Source organism: Hyla sarda, chromosome 9, assembly GCF_029499605.1.
Source record: "Hyla sarda isolate aHylSar1 chromosome 9, aHylSar1.hap1, whole genome shotgun sequence".
Lineage (NCBI taxonomy): Eukaryota > Metazoa > Chordata > Amphibia > Anura > Hylidae > Hyla > Hyla sarda.
This window is the reverse complement of record NC_079197.1, coordinates 69,062,098-69,084,313: the sequence shown is the minus strand read 5'-3', so window position 1 is coordinate 69,084,313 and position 22,216 is coordinate 69,062,098. Positions and strand designations below refer to the sequence as shown.

At 43.8% G+C, this 22,216-nt stretch overlaps 1 protein-coding gene across 1 annotated transcript in view; it reads right to left on the bottom strand.

The window, feature by feature from the left end:
* The window catches only part of LOC130291597 (gamma-aminobutyric acid receptor subunit beta-4-like), a 520,736-nt gene that overhangs the window by 305,441 nt on the left and 193,079 nt on the right, over window positions 1–22,216 (bottom strand). Inside the window, exon 2 of the mRNA XM_056540553.1 lies at window positions 4,270–4,358. Within this exon, the coding sequence (XP_056396528.1) occupies window positions 4,270–4,358 (89 nt within the window). The remainder of the gene's footprint in view (window positions 1–4,269; window positions 4,359–22,216) is intronic.

The window sequence follows — 22,216 nt, the reverse complement described above, 5'->3', positions numbered from 1 at the left end:
GATTCTCCACCTCGGCTCGGCACAAGCCATCAATTCTCTGAAAGGTCCACAAACTTGAAATGGGAGGGACTGCAGCACCAGCAACTTGGAAAGGAGGACATTCAGCTTCTGCACCATTTGATGAGTGGGCGCATACTGTTGTCTCTTGGTCATGGCTTCGCCTATGGATTGTTGGCAGAATGGCTGACTACAAGTAGGAGGAGCAGAAGCATCTGGAGCGACAGAAGGAGGGTATGACGCACAGCTCCCTTCGCCTGAGGTGTGGACCCTTGGCTGGCTGAAAGAGGGAGTGGCGTGCCACTGGGTGATGCGGCAGGCTAGACCACCACATCTGAACCAAGGTTGTCCCAGGCCGCTTTATGGTGGTGCATCATATGTTGACGTAGGGCCTTGGTGCCAACATTGCTACCCTCTCCACGCTTCACCTTCTGCCGACATATCTTGCATGTGGCTGTGTTAACTGCCTCCGGATGCTTGATGACAAGTATCTGATTTTACCACCAACAGTGCGCAATAATTGACTGCTACTGCCGCCGTCTCCAGGAACTCTTTTCCACTACCTCCCGGCAAGGTAGGCTGCCGCAAAGCAGGTGGCCTACCCCGGGCACGTTTGGCTCCTGAATTTCCACTTCTGCCACTATGCTGACTGCCAACCATGCTACCACCTTGCTAGCTCATCTGCTGCCTCACGGGTAATCTGCAACCCTCTTCTGCTGACGATGATGAAGCCCCCTCTGCACCTGGCTCCCAGGTGTGATCGGCTTCATCATCATCGAGTTCTGTCTGCACGTCACTGAGGTCCTCCTCAGGTTCCTCAACAGTGTATGATTAAGGACCCTGAATTCTGGAAACACCACCTCCCACATCACCCTCCTCATCAATAATTGCCCACATAGCGTAGGACGCTGCAGATGTCTCCTCCACTTCTTGGCTGGGCAGTAGCAGCTGACTGTCATCTAATACATCTTCCTCACTGAATAGTGGAGCTGAACCCACTGCGTAAGATACTTCTTTAGGGGTGGGAACAGCATAGGACAGAGGAAATGGAAGGACAGAGACTGTTCCCAGCCCATGCCAACTGAGGGTTGGGTACCAGATGTTACTTGAGATGAAGTGGGTGACCGTGTCAACCAATCGACGACGACAGATGGGTTGTCGGTAGAGACACGACCGGTAGCTGATACCGGGAGCTCAGGCCTCTCACTGCGGCTCCTGCTGCCACTCGCCCCTAGTCTGCTGCGACCTCTGCCTGATAAATTTAGGCCTCTGCCACTCCTCTGAGCATGTCCTGGCACTTCTCTTCCTGACATACTTAGTGCGTATACAAGGGGAGTAAAATACGCTTCACTGCACGCCTTTCACTGTATGTGGGCTTTTTGCAGATTAACAGGTTCAAAAAAAGTACACTACTTAGATGTAGCTATATGGTATGTACATGTGACATAAAAAAAAGGCTCTATAGTACACTTGGAAAAAAATTTTTTGTAACACACCAGCCGGTGGTTACTATTCCATGGCCTTTCACTGTTTGTAGGTTTGTTTCAGATTAACAGGTACAAAAAAAGCACACTACTTATTTGTAGGTATGTGGCATTCATATATGACAGAAAAAAAAGGCTCTAAAGTACACTTGGAAAACGTATTTTTGTAAAACGCCAACCGGTGATTACTTTTGCCTAGACTTTCCCTGTATCTAGACTTGTTACAGATTTACATATACAAAATGGTAGACTGCTTTGATGTAGGTATGTGGTATGCACTTATGAGGGCAGAAAAATGCCCTACAATGACTCTGTAAGTTTTGTAAAACACCAGCCGGTGATTACTTTTGGCTGTCCTTGACAGATTGATTAACAGAAAAATGTGCCACAATGAGCCTAAAAAGCCTGTAATTTTTTAAAACACCAGCCAGTGAGTACTATTAAAAGCCCTAGACAGATTAAAAGGTAAAAAATGGTAGACTACTTAGATGTAGGTATGTGGTATGCACTGATTTGGGCAGAAAAATGCGCTACAGTACGCCTAAAAACTCTGTATTTTTTTTAAACATCAGCCGGTGAGTAATTTTGCTTGGACTTTCTCAGTATGTAGGCCCTTGACAGATTAACAGGTACTAAATGGTACACTACTTAGATGTACGTATGCAGTATACACTGATGAGGGCAGAAAAATGCGCTATAATAAGCCTAAAAACTTGTAAAACTCCAGCCAATGAGTACTGTTGCTTGGACTAACAGGTACAAAATGGTACACTAATTAGATGTACGTATGCGGTATGCACTTGAGGGCTGAAAAATGCACAACAATACGCCAAAAAACTCTGTATTTTTTTAAAACACCAGCCGGTGAGTAATTTTGCTTGGACTTTCACAGTATGTAGGCCCTTGACAGATTAACAGTTACAAAATGGTACACTAGGTACCACTAGGATGTAGATACGTGGTATGCACGTATGAGGGCAAAAAATGCACTACAATACGCCAAAAAAACTCTGTATTTTTGTAAAACACCAGACGGTGATTACTTTTTTATTCTTCTTATACCATCTACAGACTAGTATAAGCAGCAGATGATTTCTTGTGGAAAAAATACACAGAATAGCGCTGAAAAATCTTTCCTGCCTCTTGTGATAAGGTTCATGAAGTTCAGGCAGCTTGTTGATATGTATGAGGCAACAAAAAGCTATCTGCCCCTCTGATAAAATGCTGAATGAAGTGACGGGAGCTTAATGGCTGGCGTCAAAATCCTTCTCAGTGACAAGCACTGCATTTCGTTCTGTCCACAACGCTGATGTAACTAGCAGTTGGCAGTGGAACGCTGTGGTACAATCGATTCAGCGTCTCTGTGTAACACACACAGACACTCAGTCTGTCCTATCTCTGCAGTGTATATGGCATGAAATGAGCAGCCGCAAAATGGCTGCCAATTATATAGGGCTGTGACATCACAGGGGTCAATGAATGCTGATAGGCTGCATCCCGCATGTGATTCAGGGTCATCCTGCCTACCTCCCTTCCCGCCTTGCTTTCCCGCCTTCCCAGCATCCCATGTCCCATGAAATGACATGTGGATCCGACATTTTAGGTGTCCTGGAGCCTGGAACGCTGTAAAATGGAGTTCAATGAAGTGATCCACGCGATATTTGAATTCATTGTGTGAATCGAATAAATCATGAAACTACTAACAAATTCAGGTTTGTCTGCTTCGATTCGCTCATCTCTAGATATTATATATCTGGACTTTTTTAATGTGTTTGGTACTGTGCCACACAAAAAAACATAAAATGAGGATCAGAGGATAAGGTTATGTAATATTGGGACATTTATTTTGCATCTATGCATTTTAGTTAACTTGCACACATTAGCACTTTAAAAGCTGTTTTTTTTGCACCTTACTTTATCTTTCGTGTTTGCGTGATATTATCTGGTCACATTAGGGTATTATAGAGTAGGGTATAGGGTCCAGAGATACGGGAGTTGCCCTTTTTAGGGCGAGTGCCCTAGTTACATAGAAAACAGCTAGGGCAGATATCTGTAATTAGAGCGAGATTATAGGTGCTAGTCCCCTAGAGGGCCACGAGAGATAGTTTAGGGACAGTGTGTACATTATTCGGTCCCTACCAACCATTGTACCACCTATCTGTAGGCTATTACCCTTACCCTTTGGTAAGGGTTGGTGATTTATTTTTATATTTAATCACTGGTCACATGTTTTCCCCTTTTTGAGGTTTATTTTTATTTGTTTGTTTTTTTGTTATAGTAATGTATTAAAGGATATTTTTAAATTTGTATGGCATATACCCAAGTTCTCTTGGATTATAAAATGAGGATGCTGGGACAGGGGGAGGGCCTATGTAAATGAGTTAGCAACTGGCTCCATGACAGGAAGCATAGGGGGAGTGTCAATGGAACTTACTCTGGTTGGGTGACAGTTACTATTGGGGTACCACAGGGGTCAGTACTGGGTCCACTTATTTTCAATATGTTTATTAAAGACCTTGTAGAGGGATTGAAAAGTTGAATTTCTGTATGTCAATGGGACATTATTTTGGATTGACTGTTCCTCATTTTATTGCATATTAATATGTGTATTAATTGTATTACATTTTTCTGGTGGTATTCATCTATTACCATTGTGTCATAGTCAACCAATGTAGAAAAACATTTTATCAATCAGCCTTAAAGTATCCCTGTGTACATTTTAGTCATCATAATTTAAACATTTTAAGTATTTTTTGTTGACTTTTTTTAGGTGATGGCCTTTGCTTACCTCCAAAGTCTGGACGCAGGCGAATGTCATATCCTTTTAACAACTTGTCCACTGTTTTCTTCACGACTGAGATATTCCCAGAATGAGGGCTAAAGAAAGTATAGACAAAAAGTGAATAGCTTAAAACAAATAGAGCACAGGCAGCATCTAAACAAGATCTAAAAGTATAGGTTCAGTCTACCTAAAATCTTCTGAATGTCATTTACACTGTTTATTTGACATTCACTGTCTTCATCACCTTAACAACAGACTACAATCTGACATTTTTGCTAAATTATGGTAAATGCCACCTATTGTACCTAACTGTAGTTTGTTGTTTAAAGGAAATCTGTCAGCAGTATCACCCACACTAAATGTGTCACAAAGGCTTGTAGCGCAGGTAATGCTCATGGCATCCAGCCGTTCCGCCGCAATTTGCCTTTTTCTTTTTATGCTAATGAGGGCCTTCGGGCGTGGGCAGAGCTCCGAACCGAGCTAGGGGCACATTGACGTCATCTTCGCTGGTCGGGCACCCGGCTAATCAATATTCACACCCCCCTCCCTGGTCTTGTGCCCCGTGTTAGTGTACAGTGCATGCATCGCTTCCCTCCCTGCTCTTGCCAGGAAACGGCGCATGTGCCATACACTAACACGGGGCACAAGAGCAGGGAGGGAAGCGGCACATGTGCTGTACACTCACAAGGGGCGCAAGAGCAGGGACGGGGGTAATGAATATTGATGAGCCGCTGTTATGGACATGAAAATGACATACATTTTATTTGCTATATTTTGTGATTCTAGTCCAAGAAGGCCGCATGGAGTTTAGATAAAAGAAAAGATGGAGGATCATCTTTATAGTAGGGGTCTCCAAGGCATGCTTACAGGGGCTTTTGTAACATTAGACAGACCACCTGAGGGCTGGCTGGGGGGCGGAGAACATCTAATAAAAAGCCCATTCAAAGGGGACCAGGCTCTTTTTCTATTGCAGGGCTGGATACCAACACACCTGGCCATTCAACTTCCTGTTTGGGCCTGAACCCTGAAACAAAGGACAGCAGCCTACTCCCATGCCTGTCTTTGTTCATCATACTTGCTGTAAAGGGTCCCCGAAGCTAAGTATTTCAGTATTATATTCTCAGTGTGTTTCATTTAGTATAGTTGTATCTTTTAAGGAAAATCCACCCATATAGCCAATTATAGGATTTCTACTATAAATGTAGTATAAGTGTTTCCTTACATTTAAACAGTATAGGAGATCACCATTGTGCCACTACAGCATTTAGCTGTTCCTAAACTACAGGGTGGGCAATTTATATGGCTACACCTTAATAAAATAGGAATGGTTGGCGATATTAACTTCCTGTTTGTGGCACATTAGTATATGTGGGGGGGGGGGGGGGACTTTTCAAGATGGATGGTGACCATGGCGGCCATTTTGAAGTCGGCCATTTTGAATCCAACTTTTGTTTTTTCAAGAGGAAGAGGGTCATGTGACACATCAAACTTATTGGGAATTTCACAAGAAAAACAATGATGTGCTTGGTTTTAACATAACATTATTCTTTCATGAGTTATTTACAAGTTTCTGACCACTTAGAAAATGTGTTCAATGTGCTGCCCATTGTGTTGGATTGTCAATGCAACCCTCTTCTCCCACTCCTCACACACTGATAGCAACACCGCAGGAGAAATGCTAGCACAGGCTTCCATTATTCGTAGTTTCAGGTGCTGCAGAATGAGCAAAACAAAAATTGGAACAGGACCCTCAGTTTACGCAGAAGATTTTGTTCAGTGATGAGGCAAACTTTTATGTGAATGGTGAAGATAACAAACAAAACCACCGCTATTGGTCTGACACTAACCCACATTGAATAGATTCCTCCAAGACTGTTGGAACACAAAAATTGATGGTATTGTGTGGTATATGGGGTACAAAGATAGTGGGGCCATTCTTCATCAATGGAAACCTCAAGGCCACTGGATATGCAAAATTGCTACATAATGATGTGTTTCCCTCTTTTTGCACTGAAGCTGGCACGTTCCCTGAGTTTTTCCAGCAAGATGGTGCACCACTACATTATGGGTGTCAGGTCCAAGCATTCCTAGATGAACAGTTTCCTGGAAAGTGGATTGGTCATCGTGGGCCAGTTGAATGGCCCCCAAGGTCTCCCGATCTGACCCCTTAGACTTTTATCTTTGGGGTCATCTGAAGGCAGTGGTCTATGCTGTGAAGAAACGAGATGTGCAGCACCTGAAACTACGGATACTGGAAGCCTGTGCTAGCATTTCTCCTGCGGTGTTGCTATCAGTGTGTGAAAAGTGGGAGAAGAGGGTTGCATTGACAATCCAACACAATTGGCAGCACATTGAACACATTTTATAAGTGGTCAGAAACTTGCAAATAACTCATGAAAGAATAAAGTTATGTTAAAACCAAGCATATCATTGTTTTTCTTGTGAAATTCCCAATAAGTTTGATGTGTCACATGACCCTCTTCCTATTGAAAAAACAAAAGTTGGATTCAAAATGGCCGACTTCAAAATGGCCACCATGGTCACTACCCATCTTGAAAAGTTTCCCCCCTCACATATACTAATGTGCCACAAAAAGGAAGTTAATATCACCAACCATTCCCATTTTATTAAGGTGTATCCATACAAATGGCCCACGCTATACAACCCCTATGATGGGACTTGTAGTTTTGCAACAGCTGGGGGTACAGTCTTTGTAAAACTCTGTTTTAGAGCTATGTATTCTCAAGCTGTGTGCCTCCAGCTCTTGCAAAACTACAGACAAACGATGTGTGGGCATGCTGGGAGTTGTAGATTTGCAACAGCTAAAGGCAACACTGCTCTAACACAGTGATTTACAAACACTGAAGCTCCAACTCTTGCAATGCAAAACTACAACTCCCAGCATGCTTGAACAGCCAAAGCTTTCCCTGACTCCTGAATGACAAAGAAGCTGATCGGACATTGAGGAGTCTATGAAAGATGAATGACACACATAGTGACAGCTATGTTGATTAGCGTTCAGCTTTACTAGGAACAGATAGAAAATGTATGCATAAAAACTACTGTGCAGTGATTTGCAGACTGCCAGGCTGCTCCTAGACTGAGAGCAGAAGAGTCATCCACAGTTAGGGTGAGAGATGGACACACCCCCTCCACAAGGCAAGAACACAAAGCAAGTGAGCAAAAGATAGGTCCTAGACACATACAAATGATATATACATGATCAGGATTAGGTATTGAGTTTTTTTTTTTTTTGCACTATGAAGGGTACGCTTTAAGGGTACAGCCAGTTTCTTTTTTGTTTGAGTTGAAGTTTTTTCCTCTTCACCTTCTAAAAGCCATAACTCTTTTATTTTTCCACCCACAGACCCATTGAGGGGCTTGTTTTTTTCAGAACCAATTGTACTTTATACTTACACCTTTCATTTAACCATAAAATGTACAGCATAGCAATAAGAACATTATAACTGGGGAGAAATGGAAAAGAAAATCCGCAATTTAGCAAATATTGGAGGTTTTGTTTTTACGCAGTGCACTTTATGGTTAATTTCATGATAAAGAATGTAAATCCTAAACTCGCCGTGATAGTCCAGTGGTTGCATCCTCACAGGAGCTACGCTAAATATGCACTGGGTGGGGGGGGGGGGGGTGCTCAGAGGCCACAGCTGGCGGTTTAGTGTGATTTACGCACTTCTTCCTGCCTCCAGAAGAAGTGTGTCAATCGCACGAAATTGCCGGCTGTAGCCTCTGAGCCCCCCCCCATGCATATTTAGCATCTCTCCTGCGAAATGCCCCTGTGAATGTGAGGATACAACTATTGGACTATTACGTTGAGTGCAGGATCTACCTTCTATATTGTGATGTTATGAACTTATTACACTTTGATCCATGGCTCCTGACGCCTTTCGGAAAAACGCATGTCAATGCGAGTGGCAAGATGGATGAGTTCATGTAGGTTAGCAGGGATTTCTCGTGCGGCCAGAACATCTTTAATGTTGCTGGATAGGCCTTTTTTAAAGGTCGCGCAGAGGGCCTCATTATTCCAGGATAATTCTGAAGCAAGAGTACGGAATTGTACGGCGTACTCGCCAACGGAAGAATTACCCTGGACCAGGTTCAACAGGGCAGTCTCAGCAGAAGAGGCTCGGGCAGGTTCCTCAAAGACACTTCGAATTTCTGAGAAGAAGGAGTGTATAGAGGCAGTGACGGGGTCATTGCGGTCCCAGAGCGGTGTGGCCCATGACAGAGCTTTTCCAGACAGAAGGCTGACTACGAAAGCCACCATAGACCTTTCAGTAGGGAACTGGTCCGACATCATCTCCAAGTGCAGGGAACATTGGGAAAGAAAGCCACGGCAGAATTTAGAGTCCCCATCAAATTTATCCGGCAAGGATAGTCGTAGACCAGAAGCGGCCACTCGCTGCGGAGGAGGTGCAGGAGCTGGCGGAGGAGATGATTGCTGAAGCTGTGGTAGTAGCTGCTGTAGCATCACGGTCAGTTGAGACAGCTGTTGGCCTTGTTGCGCTATCTGTTGTGACTGCTGGGCGACCACCGTGGTGAGGTCGGCGACAACTGGCAGAGGAACTTCAGCGGGATCCATGGCCGGATCTATTGTCACGATGCCGGCTGGCAGGTAGTGGATCCTCTGTGCCAGAGAGGGATTGGCGTGGACCGTGCTAGTGGATCGGTTCTAAGTCACTACTGGTTTTCACCAGAGCCCGCTGCAAAGCGGGATGGTCTTGCTGCGGCGGTAGTGACCAGGTCGTATCCACTAGCAACGGCTCAACCTCTCTGACTGCTGAAGATAGGCGCGGTACAAGGGAGTAGACAGAAGCAAGGTCGGACGTAGCAGAAGGTCGGGGCAGGCAGCAAGGATCGTAGTCGGGGGCAACGGCAGGAGGTCTGGAACACAGGCTAGGAACACACAAGGAAACGCTTTCACTGGCACAATGGCAACAAGATCCGGCGAGGTAGTGAAGGGGAAGTGAGGTATAAATAGGGAGTGCACAGGTGAACACACTAATTGGAACCACTGCGCCAATCAGCGGCGCAGTGGCCCTTTAAATCGCAGAGACCCGGCGCGCGCGCGCCCTAGGGAGCGGGGCCGCGCGCGCCGGGACAGGACAGACGGAGAGCGAGTCAGGTACGGGAGCCGGGATGCGCATCGCGAGCGGGCGCTACCCGCATCGCGAATCGCATCCCGGCTGGAGACGGTAACGCAGCGCACCGGGTCAGTGGAGCTGCCCGGAGCGCTGCGGTAGCGAGAGAGAAGCGAGCGCTCCGGGGAGGAGCGGGGACCCGGAGCGCTCGGCGTAACAGTCCTTTTCCATGCCAGTCGTCCCAAGTGTGCTTCCATTTAATACATAATCCCAGCCCAGATTTTTCTTCCCCATCAGTGTTGAACCTCATCTGCCACTTCCCAGCCCAAACCTCCAACCTATCCAGATCCATTTGTAACAGTGCACTGTCCTCTATAGTGTTTACCGCTTTACAGAGTTTAGTGTCATCATCAAAGATTGCTACTTTACTATTCAACCGCTCTGCAAGGTCATTAATGAATATGTTAAATAGGACAGGACCCAAGATGGACCCCTGTGGTACCTCACTAGTAACAGTCACCCAATCAGAATAAGTACCATTAATAACTACCCTCTGTTTCCTATCATTGAGCCAGTTACTTACCCACTTGCACACATTCTCCCCCAGCCCAAACCTTCTCATTTTATGCACCACTCTTTTATGTTGAACCATATCAAATGCTTTGGAAAAATCCAGATATACGACATCCAGCGATTGCCCCTGGTCCAGTCTGGAGCTCACCTCCTCATAAAAGCTGATCAGGTTAGTTTGACAGGATTGATCCCTCATAAATCCATGCTGATACGGGGTCATACATTTATTTTTATCAAAATATTCCAAAATAGCATCTCTTAGGAAACCCTCAAACAATTTACAAACAACCGAGGTTAAACTAACAGGTCTTTAATTCCCAGGGTCAACTTTTGACCCCTTCTTAAATATTGGCACCACATTTCTATCTTTCTAGTCCACTCTTTTATAACCATGCTCCGGTCATGTTAGTGCTCCCGCATTAATCCATTCAGCCTGTGAACTGTTCATTTACTTGCCCTGCCCACTTTGAACATTGCTCCGGCCATCCAGCACTCTTGAACTAGAATACATACCTGTGGTACAACTACCAGTGTAGCGGTCCTCTAAACAGCTGACCGCACCCTCTCTACACACCCTATTCAGCGCTAGCATGACCGGATACAGATCGGTGTTAGCTCTGTTTCCCTAAGTGGAAAGTGTTCCTAGTGAATTATGAAATATACAAGGTGAAAAAAGTGAGGCAGAATAAGCGCACTTACACTGCAGAGTTGCGCTAAGAGCTCCCTGATGAAGCCCACGCGCAAAACGTGCGTTGGGGTGTAGGTGCTCTGGTATCCACTGGGTACATGGCAGGTATATTGCGGAGCTTTGATCTTGCACTTTATATGTTTTCTTTTATATACTGCTATTTGCACATTTCCTGAATTTGTATTGCTACTTTAGACTTTAATAGAGATGAGCGAATCGAAGCTGACGAACCCAAATCCGTTACGACTTTCAGGAAATATTTGATTCACAATGAATGTGACTATCGCCGCGATTCTATTGCGCAAATCGCTTCATTAAACTCCATTTACTGTGGTCCAGGCTCCAGGGCATCTAAAATGGCAGATCCACATGTCAGTGAATGGGGCAAGGAACGCAGGAAAGGTGGGAAGGGAAGTAGGCGGGATGACCCAGAATGCAGCCTGTCAGCAGCCAGTCACCTCTGTGATGTCACAGCCCTAAATATTCAGCAGCCATTTTGCGGCTCATCATTCATTACACTGCATACAGATAGGACAGTCATCGCTGTGTGTGTGTTACACAGAAAAGCTCATTCCAGCAGCGTTTCACATCCTAGTCACATCAACGTTCTGGTGGAAAGAGAGCAGTGTTTTTTTTTGCTGAAAAGGATTTTTACTGCAATAAGTACTTAACGCAATAAGTATATCAGGCAGAGTAGTGCCAGGATGTGCACAGAGCAGTGGTAGAGGCCTAAATTCATCAGGCGCAGGCAGAGGTCACAGTAGAGTAGGGGTGTGTGCAGCCGGAGTCGCAGCAAGAGGTCTGAGCTCCCGGTGTTAGCTAGCAGTCGTGTTGCGACCAGCATCCCAGCAGCTTTGATTGATCAGTTCACTCGGTCATCCACTCCATCCCAAGTGAGGTTCACTCGGTCATCCACTTTATCCCAAGTGACATCCGACACCCCCAGTCAACAGTCGGTGGGTTCCTCAGACTCAACCCTCAGTTAGCATGGCCCTCATGCTGCTGCTGCCACCTCCAGGCTCTGTCATTGTGCCGCCATATGGTCTCCTCATGCGGATGCTGCCACCTCCAGGCTCTCTAATTGTGCTGCTGTGTGGTCTCCTCATGCTGATGCTGTCACCTCCAGGCCCTCTCATTGTGCTGCTCTATGGTCTCCTCATGCTGATGCTATCGCCTTCATGCTCTGTCATTGTGCCACCATATGGTCTCCTCATGCTTAAGCTACCACCTCCAGGCACTGTCATCATGCCTCCATATGGTCTCCTCATGCAGATGCTGTCACCTCCAGGCTCTCTAAGTATGCTGCTCTATGGTCTCCTCATGCTGATGCTACCGCCTCCAGACTCTCTCATTGTGCTGCCATGGATACTGCAAAACATAATTAAGGTGCTGGTCTCCAGTTTCAGAAATTCCTTGCATTAGGGTCACTTTCAGGACTCCTGATGCCACCTCCAGGCTGTGCCATTCAGACACTACATGGTCTCCTCATACTGATGCCACCTCCAGGCTCTGTCATTGTGCTGCCATGTGACATGTGATTCCTTGTTAGATTTTGTCCTTTGTACCCACACGCCGGGGCCAGGGACACTAAAACTTGGGAGTTAAAAGTTACATTTCAAAATCCTCAATTTCTCTTTAAAAATTTAAAATTTCTATTTAAAATTCTTAAATTTCAATGGTCTCCTCATGCTTTTGCCAACTCCAGGCTGTGCCATTCAGACACTATATGGTCTCCTCATGCTTCAGCCACCTCCAGGCTGTGTTATTCAGCCACTATATGGTCTCCATATTGACTGTGTATTGTAGGAAACATGTGGGTATCCTTAAGTTACTCTCCCAGCATTATTGACATGTTAATACCAGACCAGTAATAAAAGGAATATTGCCAAAGAGTAGCAGAAACAGGGAACTGTGGATACTGACCACCGCATGTTGGAATTGACTGACTATCTCAGGTGGTAGATTTACCATTTTTAAGTTCCTCAGTTCCAGTAGGCTTTAAGTCATTCATTCTTTGTTGTGGTTCTCCAGTTGTAGAATTAATTTGTATCATGTTTTCCTGTTCCTCCGATGAGCTAATGTCACTGGAACACACAATATTCATATTGTCATCTAATGAAGGATCCTTTTCTTCAGAGAACGTATCTATCATTTTATTATTTTGAATGTCAGGTGGTATTCTGACAATTTCTGATTATAAAGGAATTTTGGAGTCTGGGACAAAGGTAAAAATAAATATTTTTAAAGCATACCCATCAGTCAAAAAAACATATATTTTTTTAAATATCACTCAGTACCTAATTCTGATCATGTACATCATTTGTATGTGTCTAGCACCTATATTCATTTTTTTATTACACTTTTAATTTAGCTCACTATTCGGAAATTTATCTCAAAGGGAGGGGGCGTGGCCTCACTGTGCAGGTCTCCTCCCCCCTCCCTCAGTATGCTGTCTGCTCACATCTCCCCTAGCATTAGCAAAACTACAACTCCCAGCTTGTCCTCACTGATAGTAGCGGGACACAAGCTGACAGTGGGAGGACTTTTTCTCCAGCTGTGAGCCCTATGCTCACTGCTGTCAATCAAGTGTATCCATGACATAGGTGATGATGCATGGACACAGCAGGACTAGTATGTGTCCAAGCAGGCAGGGGGGGTAGTTGTGTGAATGGCTTTTTCAGTATGAAATACTGAAAATTTTCTAATGAAAACAATTTCAAAACCTATTGGTTTTGCATGCTTTACAACATATCAAAAGTTTTTGTATCTGACAGTGCCCATTTAAGCATACTGTAGCACATTTTTCTGACCTCATAAGTGCATATCACATACCTACATCTAAGTAGTGTACTATTTTGTAACTGTTAATCTGTCAAGGGTCTATATACTGTTAAAGGACAGCCAATAGTATACACCTGCTGCTGTTCTAGACAAATACCGTTTTAAGCGAAGTGAAGCGTATTGTACTCCCCTCATATACGCAATAAGTATGTCAGGGAGAGAAGTGAAATTTCAATTACAAAATCAATAGTTAAAAAATCTTAAATTTAAAAATCATAAATTTCAATGGTCTTGTCATGCTGCTGCCAACTCCAGGCTGTGCCATTCAGCCACTATATGGTCTCCTCATGCTTTGGCCACCTCCAGGTTGTACCATTCAGACACTATATTGACTCCTTATGCTTTCCCCACCTCCAGGCTGTGTCATTCAGCCAACATATTGTTTTCTGATGCTGCTGGGACTGTCTTGGATATTACCTACAATTTTTTATGGTAGCACTAGAAAATATACATGCTCAATAGAGATTTCAACATTGATCTTTTCATGTTAGGGGTTGTGAAGCCATCTTATGTATGCATCCTGCTGCCTGATCCAGGCTGTGTGTTTCAGGGACTACTTGGCTTACTGATGCTGCTGGGCCTGTGCCTAATTTTTTTTTATATTAGCACTAGATAACATACATCTTCTTTACAGATTTCAATATTCACCTTTTAATGTTAGGGATTATTAAGCCCTCTTGTGTACTTCTGCTGCTGCCTGATTCAGGCTGTGTGTTTCAGCAACTATATGGTTTAGTGATGCTGCTGGGTCTACATTTTTTTCGATGTTAGCACTAGCTAATATACATCTTCTATATAGATTTCAACATTAACATTTTAATGTTAGGGGTTGTGAAGCCCTTTTGTTAACTCTTGCTGATGTCTCCTCCAGGCTGTAGTTTCAGGAACTACTGTGCTTAGTGATGCTGCTGGGCTTGGGCCTTAAATTCTTTGATGATAGCACGAGGTAACATATCTCTCCAATAGAGATTTCAACATTGATCTTTCAATCTTAGGGGTTATGGAACCCTCTTGAGTATTGCTGCGGCCTGCTCCTGACTGTGTCTTTCAGGAACTACTTGGCTTACTGATGCTGCTGGTCTTGGGCCCTACATTTTTGGATGTTAGCACTAGCTTACATACATGCTTAATTGAGATTTCAACATTTATCTTTCAATCTTAGGGGTTATGAAACCCTCTTGTTTACTCCTTCTGCTGACTGCTCCTGTCTGTGCCATTCAGCAACTACATAGTTTAGTGATGCTGTTGGGCTTGGGCCTTAAATTTTTGGATGGAAGCACTAGCTAACATGCATCTTCAATAGAGATTTCAACATTCACCTTTTAATGTTAGGGGTTGTGAACCCCTCTTGTGTACTCATGCTGCTGCCTGCTCATGTCTGTGTCATTCAGCAACTACATGGTTTAGTGATGCTGCTGAGCCTAGGAAATTACATATATATGTTTAAGGTAGCACTAGGTACCATACATCTTTAATTAAAATTTCAAAATTCATCTTTTATTCTTAGAGATTGTGAGGCACTATTGTCTGCTCATCTGCCGCCAACTCCAGTCTGTGCCATTAAAGGGGTACTCCGCCCCTAGACATCTTATCCCCTATCCAAAGGATAGGGGATAAGTTGTCAGATCGCAGCGGTCCCGCTGCTGGGGAGCCCTGGGATCCCCGCTGCGACACCGCACTCTCATTACAGCACAGAGCGAGTTCGTTCTGAACGTAATGACGGGCAGTACAGGCGGCGGAGCATCGTTACGTCACGGCTCCGCCCCTCGTGATGTCACGGCTCCGCCCCTCGTGACATCATGGCCCGCCCCTTTCAATACAAGTCTATGGGAGGGGGCGTGGCGGTCGTCAAGCCCCCTCCCATCGACTTGCATTAAGGGGATGGGCCGTGATGTCACAAGGGGTGGAGCCATGACGTCACGCTGCTCCATCCCCCGTATCGCCCGTCATTACGCACAGAGCGAACTCGCTCTGTGCTGTAATGAGAGCGGGGTGCCGCAGCGGGGATCCCAGGGCTCCCCAGCAGCGGGACCACGGCGATCTGACATCTTATCCCCTATCCTTTGGATAGGGGTTAAGATGTCTAGGGGCGGAGTACCCCTTTAAGACACTATATGGTCTCCTCATGCTTCTAAAAGAAGAAAGTCGATCCAGCAATTCCACTAAAACATCGATTTATTGGTTATTCAGCAGCATAAAATATCCCGCATGGATAGAATTCACCACACACCACCTGGCCAGTGATTCACAGCAAAATGGACGTGTTTCGAGCGCATGCGCGCTCTTGATCACCATAACACCTGTGCTCAACCTCCTCCCTTTATGCGAAGCAAAAGGAGGAGGAGATCCCGTTTAAGACATATCAACAAATGTATAAAATTATTTCATCACACGGACAAGTACAAAAGTTAAAACCAAAGAAAAAACAAAACATGAACCGCAGATGTAAAAGAAAATTGTGGCGCACGTTTATGACATTGGAGTAAATGTTGATATTATGCTCGTATATGTCAGTGGATGAGGCATATGGAGAAAAGACACACAAAATGTGTAGTGTATGCAGATGGTATGCAGATGGTATTCCACTTACATATAGCTAAAATGAAATAAATTAAATTATAAACTATAAACTATAGAAAAAACGCACACATGGAGATGAATGTGAATATGGTTCAATAATGATACATGAATTCCTTTCTCTTGTTCAATTCATGTGGTGTTCTCGTTTGCAGCGCAAACTACCAATATGCTTCGCGGCTCAGAAGCCTGCGCTGCAGATCCCCACCACGCGTTTTTTGAAATAGTTATTTATGGCATACATTCTGAAACTACTAACGCTGGCATTGTGTGTTTCCCTAAAGTGCATGGACGCTCCAGATTTGTTTCGATTAATGTTCGTGCTGGTTACATCACTGAGGTGTTCCTGAATTCTGGTCTTTAATTTACGGGTTGTGCATCCTATGTATCTTAGATTGCAGGTAACACACTCAATGATGTAAACCATGTTGGTAGAATTACAATTTAAATATTGTTTAATTTTGTGTGTACTGTTGTCTACTGAATTTTTAATTCAGAACTATAAAAAACATAATATACAAACACCTACACCTACTAAATGATGATGAAAAAATATCCAAAATTCTGGCATCTGGACTGTCAGTCGTACCAAAGAGAGCGGCCACACTTAGGGATAAACTATCCCCCAGTTTAATAACAACAGAAACTCCAAGTGTGAACAGGTGGTTGGACTGTGTTGGTTTCTACAAATGTGGAGCAACACGGTGCAAAGCCTGTGGAGTGGCCCAGGTATGCAAAGAATTTAAAAATTCAGTAGACAACAGTACACACAAAATTAAGCAATATTTAAATTGTAATTCTACCAACGTGGTTTACATCATTGAGTGTGTTACCTGCAATCTAAGATACATAGGATGCACAACCCGTAAATTAAAGACCAGAATTCGGGAACACCTCAGTGATGTAACCAGCACGAACATTAATCGAAACAAATCTGGAGCGTCCATGCACTTTAGGGAAACACACAATGCCAGCGTTAGTAGTTTCAGAATGTATGCCATTGAAAAACTATTTCAAAAAACGCGTGGTGGGGATCTGCAGCGCAGGCTTCTGAGCCACAAAGCATATTGGCAATTTGCGCTGCAAATGAGAACACCACATGGATTGAACAAGAGAAAGGAATTCATGTATCATTATTGAACCATATTCACATTCATCTCCATGTGTGCGTTTTTTCTATAGTTTATAGTTTATAATTTAATTTATTTCATTTTAGCTATATGTAAGTGCAATACCATCTGCATACCATCTGCATACACTACACATTTTGTGTGTCTTTTCTCCATATGCCTCATCCACTGACATATACGAGCATAATATCAACATTTACTCCAATGTCATAAACGTGCGCCGCAATTTTCTTTTACATCTGCGGTTCATGTTTTGTTTTTTCTTTGGTTTTAACTATTGTACTTGTCCGTGTGATGAAATAATTTTATACATTTGTTGATATGTCTTAAACTGGATCTCCTCCTCCTTTTGCTTCGCATAAATGGAGGAGGTTGAGCACAGGTGTTGTGGTGATCAAGAGCGTGCATGCGCTCGAAACGCGTCCATTTTGTTGTGAATCACTGGCCAGGTGGTGTGTGGTGAATTCTATCCATGCGGGATATTTTTTGCTGCTGTATAACCAATAAATCGATGTTTTAGTGGAATTGCTGGATCGACTTTCTTCTTTTTGTGCTACGTGTATCAAGCCAGGCCAGGCTGAGGATCCGTGCAAGACCAGTGGGAGTTGAGCTGAAGATTACTTTCTTTCCTCCTCATGCTTCTGCCAACTCCAGGCTGTGCCATTCAGCCACTATATGGTCTCCTCCTACTGATGCCATCTCCAGGCTCTGTCATTGGCGGCCATGTGACACGTGACTCCTTGTTAGATTTGGTCCTTTGTACCCACACGCCGGGGCCTAGGACACTAAAACTTGGGAGTTAAAAGTTCCATTTTAAAATCCTCAATTTCAAAATTTTAAAAGTCTATTTAAAATTCTAATTTCAATGGTCTCCTCATGCTTTTGCCAACTCCAGGCTGTGTCATTCAGGCAATATATGGTTTAAAAAAAAACTTTTGTTATTGTAGGACTAGCTACCCAAAATCTTTAGTTTAAATTTCAAACTTTGTCTTTTTTTGAAGGATTGTGAAGCCCTGGGGTCTCCTCATGCTTCAGACAACTCCAGGCCGTGTCATTGAGCCATTATATTGTTCACTGATCTGGGTCTGGATCTGGGTCTGGAAATATCAATTTTGTTATGGTAGCACTAGCTACCCAAAATCTTCAGATTAAATTTCAGAATTCATTTTATATTCTTAGGGAATGTGAAGGCCTAGTGTCTACTCATGCTGCTGCCAACTCCAGGCTGTGCCATTCAGACACTATATGGTCTCCTCATGCTTCAGCCAATTCCAGACTGTGGCATGCAGGCAATATATGGTTTACTGATGCTGCGGGGGCTGGGTCTGGGAATAAAAAATTTTTTATGGAAGCCCTCGCTACCCAAAATCTTCGGTTTAAATTTCAAAGTTCATCAAAGTTTTTCTTAAGGATTGTGAAGCTCTGGGGTCTCCTCATGCTTCAGCCAACTCCAGGCTGTGTCATTCAGCCAATATATGGTTTACTGATGCTGCTGAACCTGGGTCTGGGAATAAACATTTTGTTATGGTAGCACTAGCTACCCAAAATCTTTGGTTTAAATTTCAGAATTCATCTTTTAATCTTAGGGATTGTGAAGGCCTAGTGTCTTCTCCTGCTGCTGCCAACTCCAGGCTGTGCCATTCCGACACTATATGTTCTCCTCATTCTTCAGCCAACTCCAGGCTGTGTCAGTCAGGCAATCTATGGCTTACTGATGCTGTTGGGTCTGGGAATAAAAATGTTGTTATGGTAGCACTAGCTACCCAAAATCTTCGGTTTAAATTTCAGAATTAATTTTATAATCTTAGTAATCTTAGGGATCGTGAAGGCCTAGTGTCTATTCATGCTGCTGCCAACTCCTGGCTGTGTCATTCAGCCACTATATGGACTCCTCCTGCTGCCAACAACTCCACGCTGTATCATTCAGCCACTATATGGTCTCCTCATACTGCCAACACCTCCACGCTGTGTCATTCAGCCACTATATGGTCTCCTCATACTGCCAACACCTCCATGCTGTCATTCAGCCACTATATGGTCTACTCATTCTGCCTACACCTCCACGCTGTGTCATTCAGCCACTGTATGGTCTCCTCATGCAGCCAACACCTCCGTGCTGTGTCGTTCAGCCACTTTATGGTCTCCTCATGCTGCCAACACCTCCACGCTGTGCCATTCAGCCACTTTATGGTCTCCTCATGCTGCCAACACCTCCACGCTGTGTCATTCAGCCACTATATGGTCTTCTCATTCTGCCAACACCTCCACACTGTGTCATTCAGCCACTATATTGTCTCTTCTTGTTGTCAACATCACCACACTGTGTCATTCAGCCACTATATGGTCTCCTCATACTGATACCCCCTCCAGGCTCTGTCATTGTGCCGCTCTGCGGCAGTGATTCTAAAAGTGATGCCGGTAATCTGCATGTCATTCTGAATAACAGTATTATTTCACTACCCCAGCACACTCCATATGCATGTTAGAACACAGCAAAGTGTTCTATAACCCTATTGAGGCTCTCTGTAGGCCAGAAATAGCCGTTTTTAACATAGATTCGCCACAAATAAATTTGTATCGAAACAATTAGTTCTAATAGTTATAAAAGTTATATTAACCCCTTAAGGACTCAGACCATTTTGGCCTTAAGGACTCAGACAATTAAATTTTTACGTTTTAATTTTTTCCTCCTCGCATTCTAAAAATCATAACTCTTTTATATTTTCATCCACAGACTAGTATGAGGGCTTGTTTTATGCGCGACCAGTTGTCCTTTGTAATGACATAACTCATTATATCATAAAATGTATGGCGCAACCAAAAAACACTATTTTTGTGGGGAAATTAAAAAGAAAAACGCATTTTTGCTAATTTTGGAGGGTTTCGTTTTCACGCCATACAATTTACGGTGAAAATGACATGTGTTCTTTATTCTGAGGGTCAATACAATTAAAATGATACCCATTATTACTTACTTTTATATTATTGTTGTGCTTAAAAAAAATCACAAACTTTTTAACCAAATTAGTACGTTTATAATCCCTTTATTTTGATGACCTCTAACTTTTTTACTTTTCCGTATAAACGGTGGTATGAGGGCTCATTTTTTGCACCATGATCTGTAATTTTTTTTGATACCACATTTGCATATAAAAAACTTTTAATACATTTTTTATAATTTTTTTTAAATAAAATGTATTAAAAAGTAGCAATTTTGGACTTTTTTTTTTTTACGTTCACGCCGTTCACCGTACGGGATCATTAACATTTTATTTTAATAGTTGGGATATTTACGCACGCGGCGATACCATATATGTCTATAAAATTTATTTTTTACGCTTTTTGGGGGATAAAATAGGAAAAAACGGACGTTTTACTTTTTTATTGGGGGAGGGGATTTTTCACTTTTTTTTTTACTTTTACTTTTACATTTTTTTACATTTTTTTTTACACTTGAATAGTTCCCATAGGGGACTATTCATAGCAATACCATGATTGCTAATACTGATCTGTTCTATGTATAGGACATAGAACAGATCAGTGTTATCGGCTATCTTCTGTTCTGGTCTGCTCGATCTCAGACCAGAGCAGAAGACGCCGGGAGCAGGAAGGAGGAAGGTGAGGGGACCTCCGTGCGGCGTTCTGAATGATCGGATCCCCGCAGCAGCGCTGCGGGCGATCCGATCGTTCATTTAAATCGCGCACTGCTGCAGATGCCGGGATCTGTATTGATCCCGGCACCTGAGGGGTTAATGGCAGACGCCAGCGAGATCGCGGGCGTCGACCATTGCCGGCGGGTCCCTGGCTGCGATCAGCAGCCGGGATCAGCCGCGCATGACACGGGCATCGCTCCGATGCCCGCGGTTATGCACAGGACGTAAATGTACGTCCTGGTGCGTTAAGTACCACCGCACCAGGACGTACATTTACGTCCTGCGTCTTTAAGGGGTTAAAGTTATAATTGTCTGTAGATGGTATAATACCCAGCAGTCCATTCCTAATAGTCTTTAAAAGAGTGCGATTTTGTGTTTAGTACACAGCTTTTTGTGCTGCAGCCTTGTTGTGTACTGCTGGTGTTGTGCAAAAATAAAACATTTTTAAGCGTACTGTACCGTATTTTTCTGCCCTCATAAGTACATACCACATACGTACATCTAGCTAGTGTACTCTTTTGTACCTGTTAATCTGTCAAGGGCCTAGATACTGTGAAAGGACAGCCAAAAGTAATCACTGGCTGGTGTTTTACTAAAATAATTTTTGAAGCGTACAGTAAAGCATTTTTCTGCCCTCATAAGTGCATACCACATAACTACATCTAAGTATTGTACTATTTTAAAGCTGCTAATCTGTCAAGGGCCTAGATACTGTGAAAGTCCAGGCAAAAGTACTCACCGGCTGGTGTTTTTACTCCAATACATTTATTAAGCGTACTGCAGCACATTTTTATGCCCTAATAAGTGCAAGCCACATACCTACATCTAAGTAGTGTACTATTTTGTACCTGTTAATCTGTCAAGGGCCTATTTACTGTGAAAGGACAGCCAATAGTACACACCTGTTGCTGTTCTAGACAAACACTGTTTTAAGCGCAGTGAAGCGTATTATACTCCCCTCATATACGCAATAAGTATGTCAGGCAGAGTAGTGCCAGGACGTTCGCAGTGGAGTGGCAGAGGCCTAAATTCATCAGGTGCAGGGAGAGGTCGCAGCAGAGTAGGGGCATGTGGAAGCCAGAGTCGCAGCGAGAGGTCTGAGCTCCCGGTGTCAGCTAGCAGTCGTGTCTCAACCAGCAACCCAGCAGCTGTGATTGATCGGTTCACTCGGTCATCCACTTCATCCCAAGTGACATCTGACACCCCAATCAACAGTCGGTGGGTTCCTCAGACTCAACCCTCAGTTGGCATGGCCCTCATGCTGCTGCTGCCACCTCCAGGCTCTGTCATTGTGCTGCTCTATAGTCTTCTCATGCCAATGCTACCACCTCAGGCTCTGTCATTGTGCTGCTCAATGGTCTCCTCATGCTAATTCTACCATCACCAAGCTCT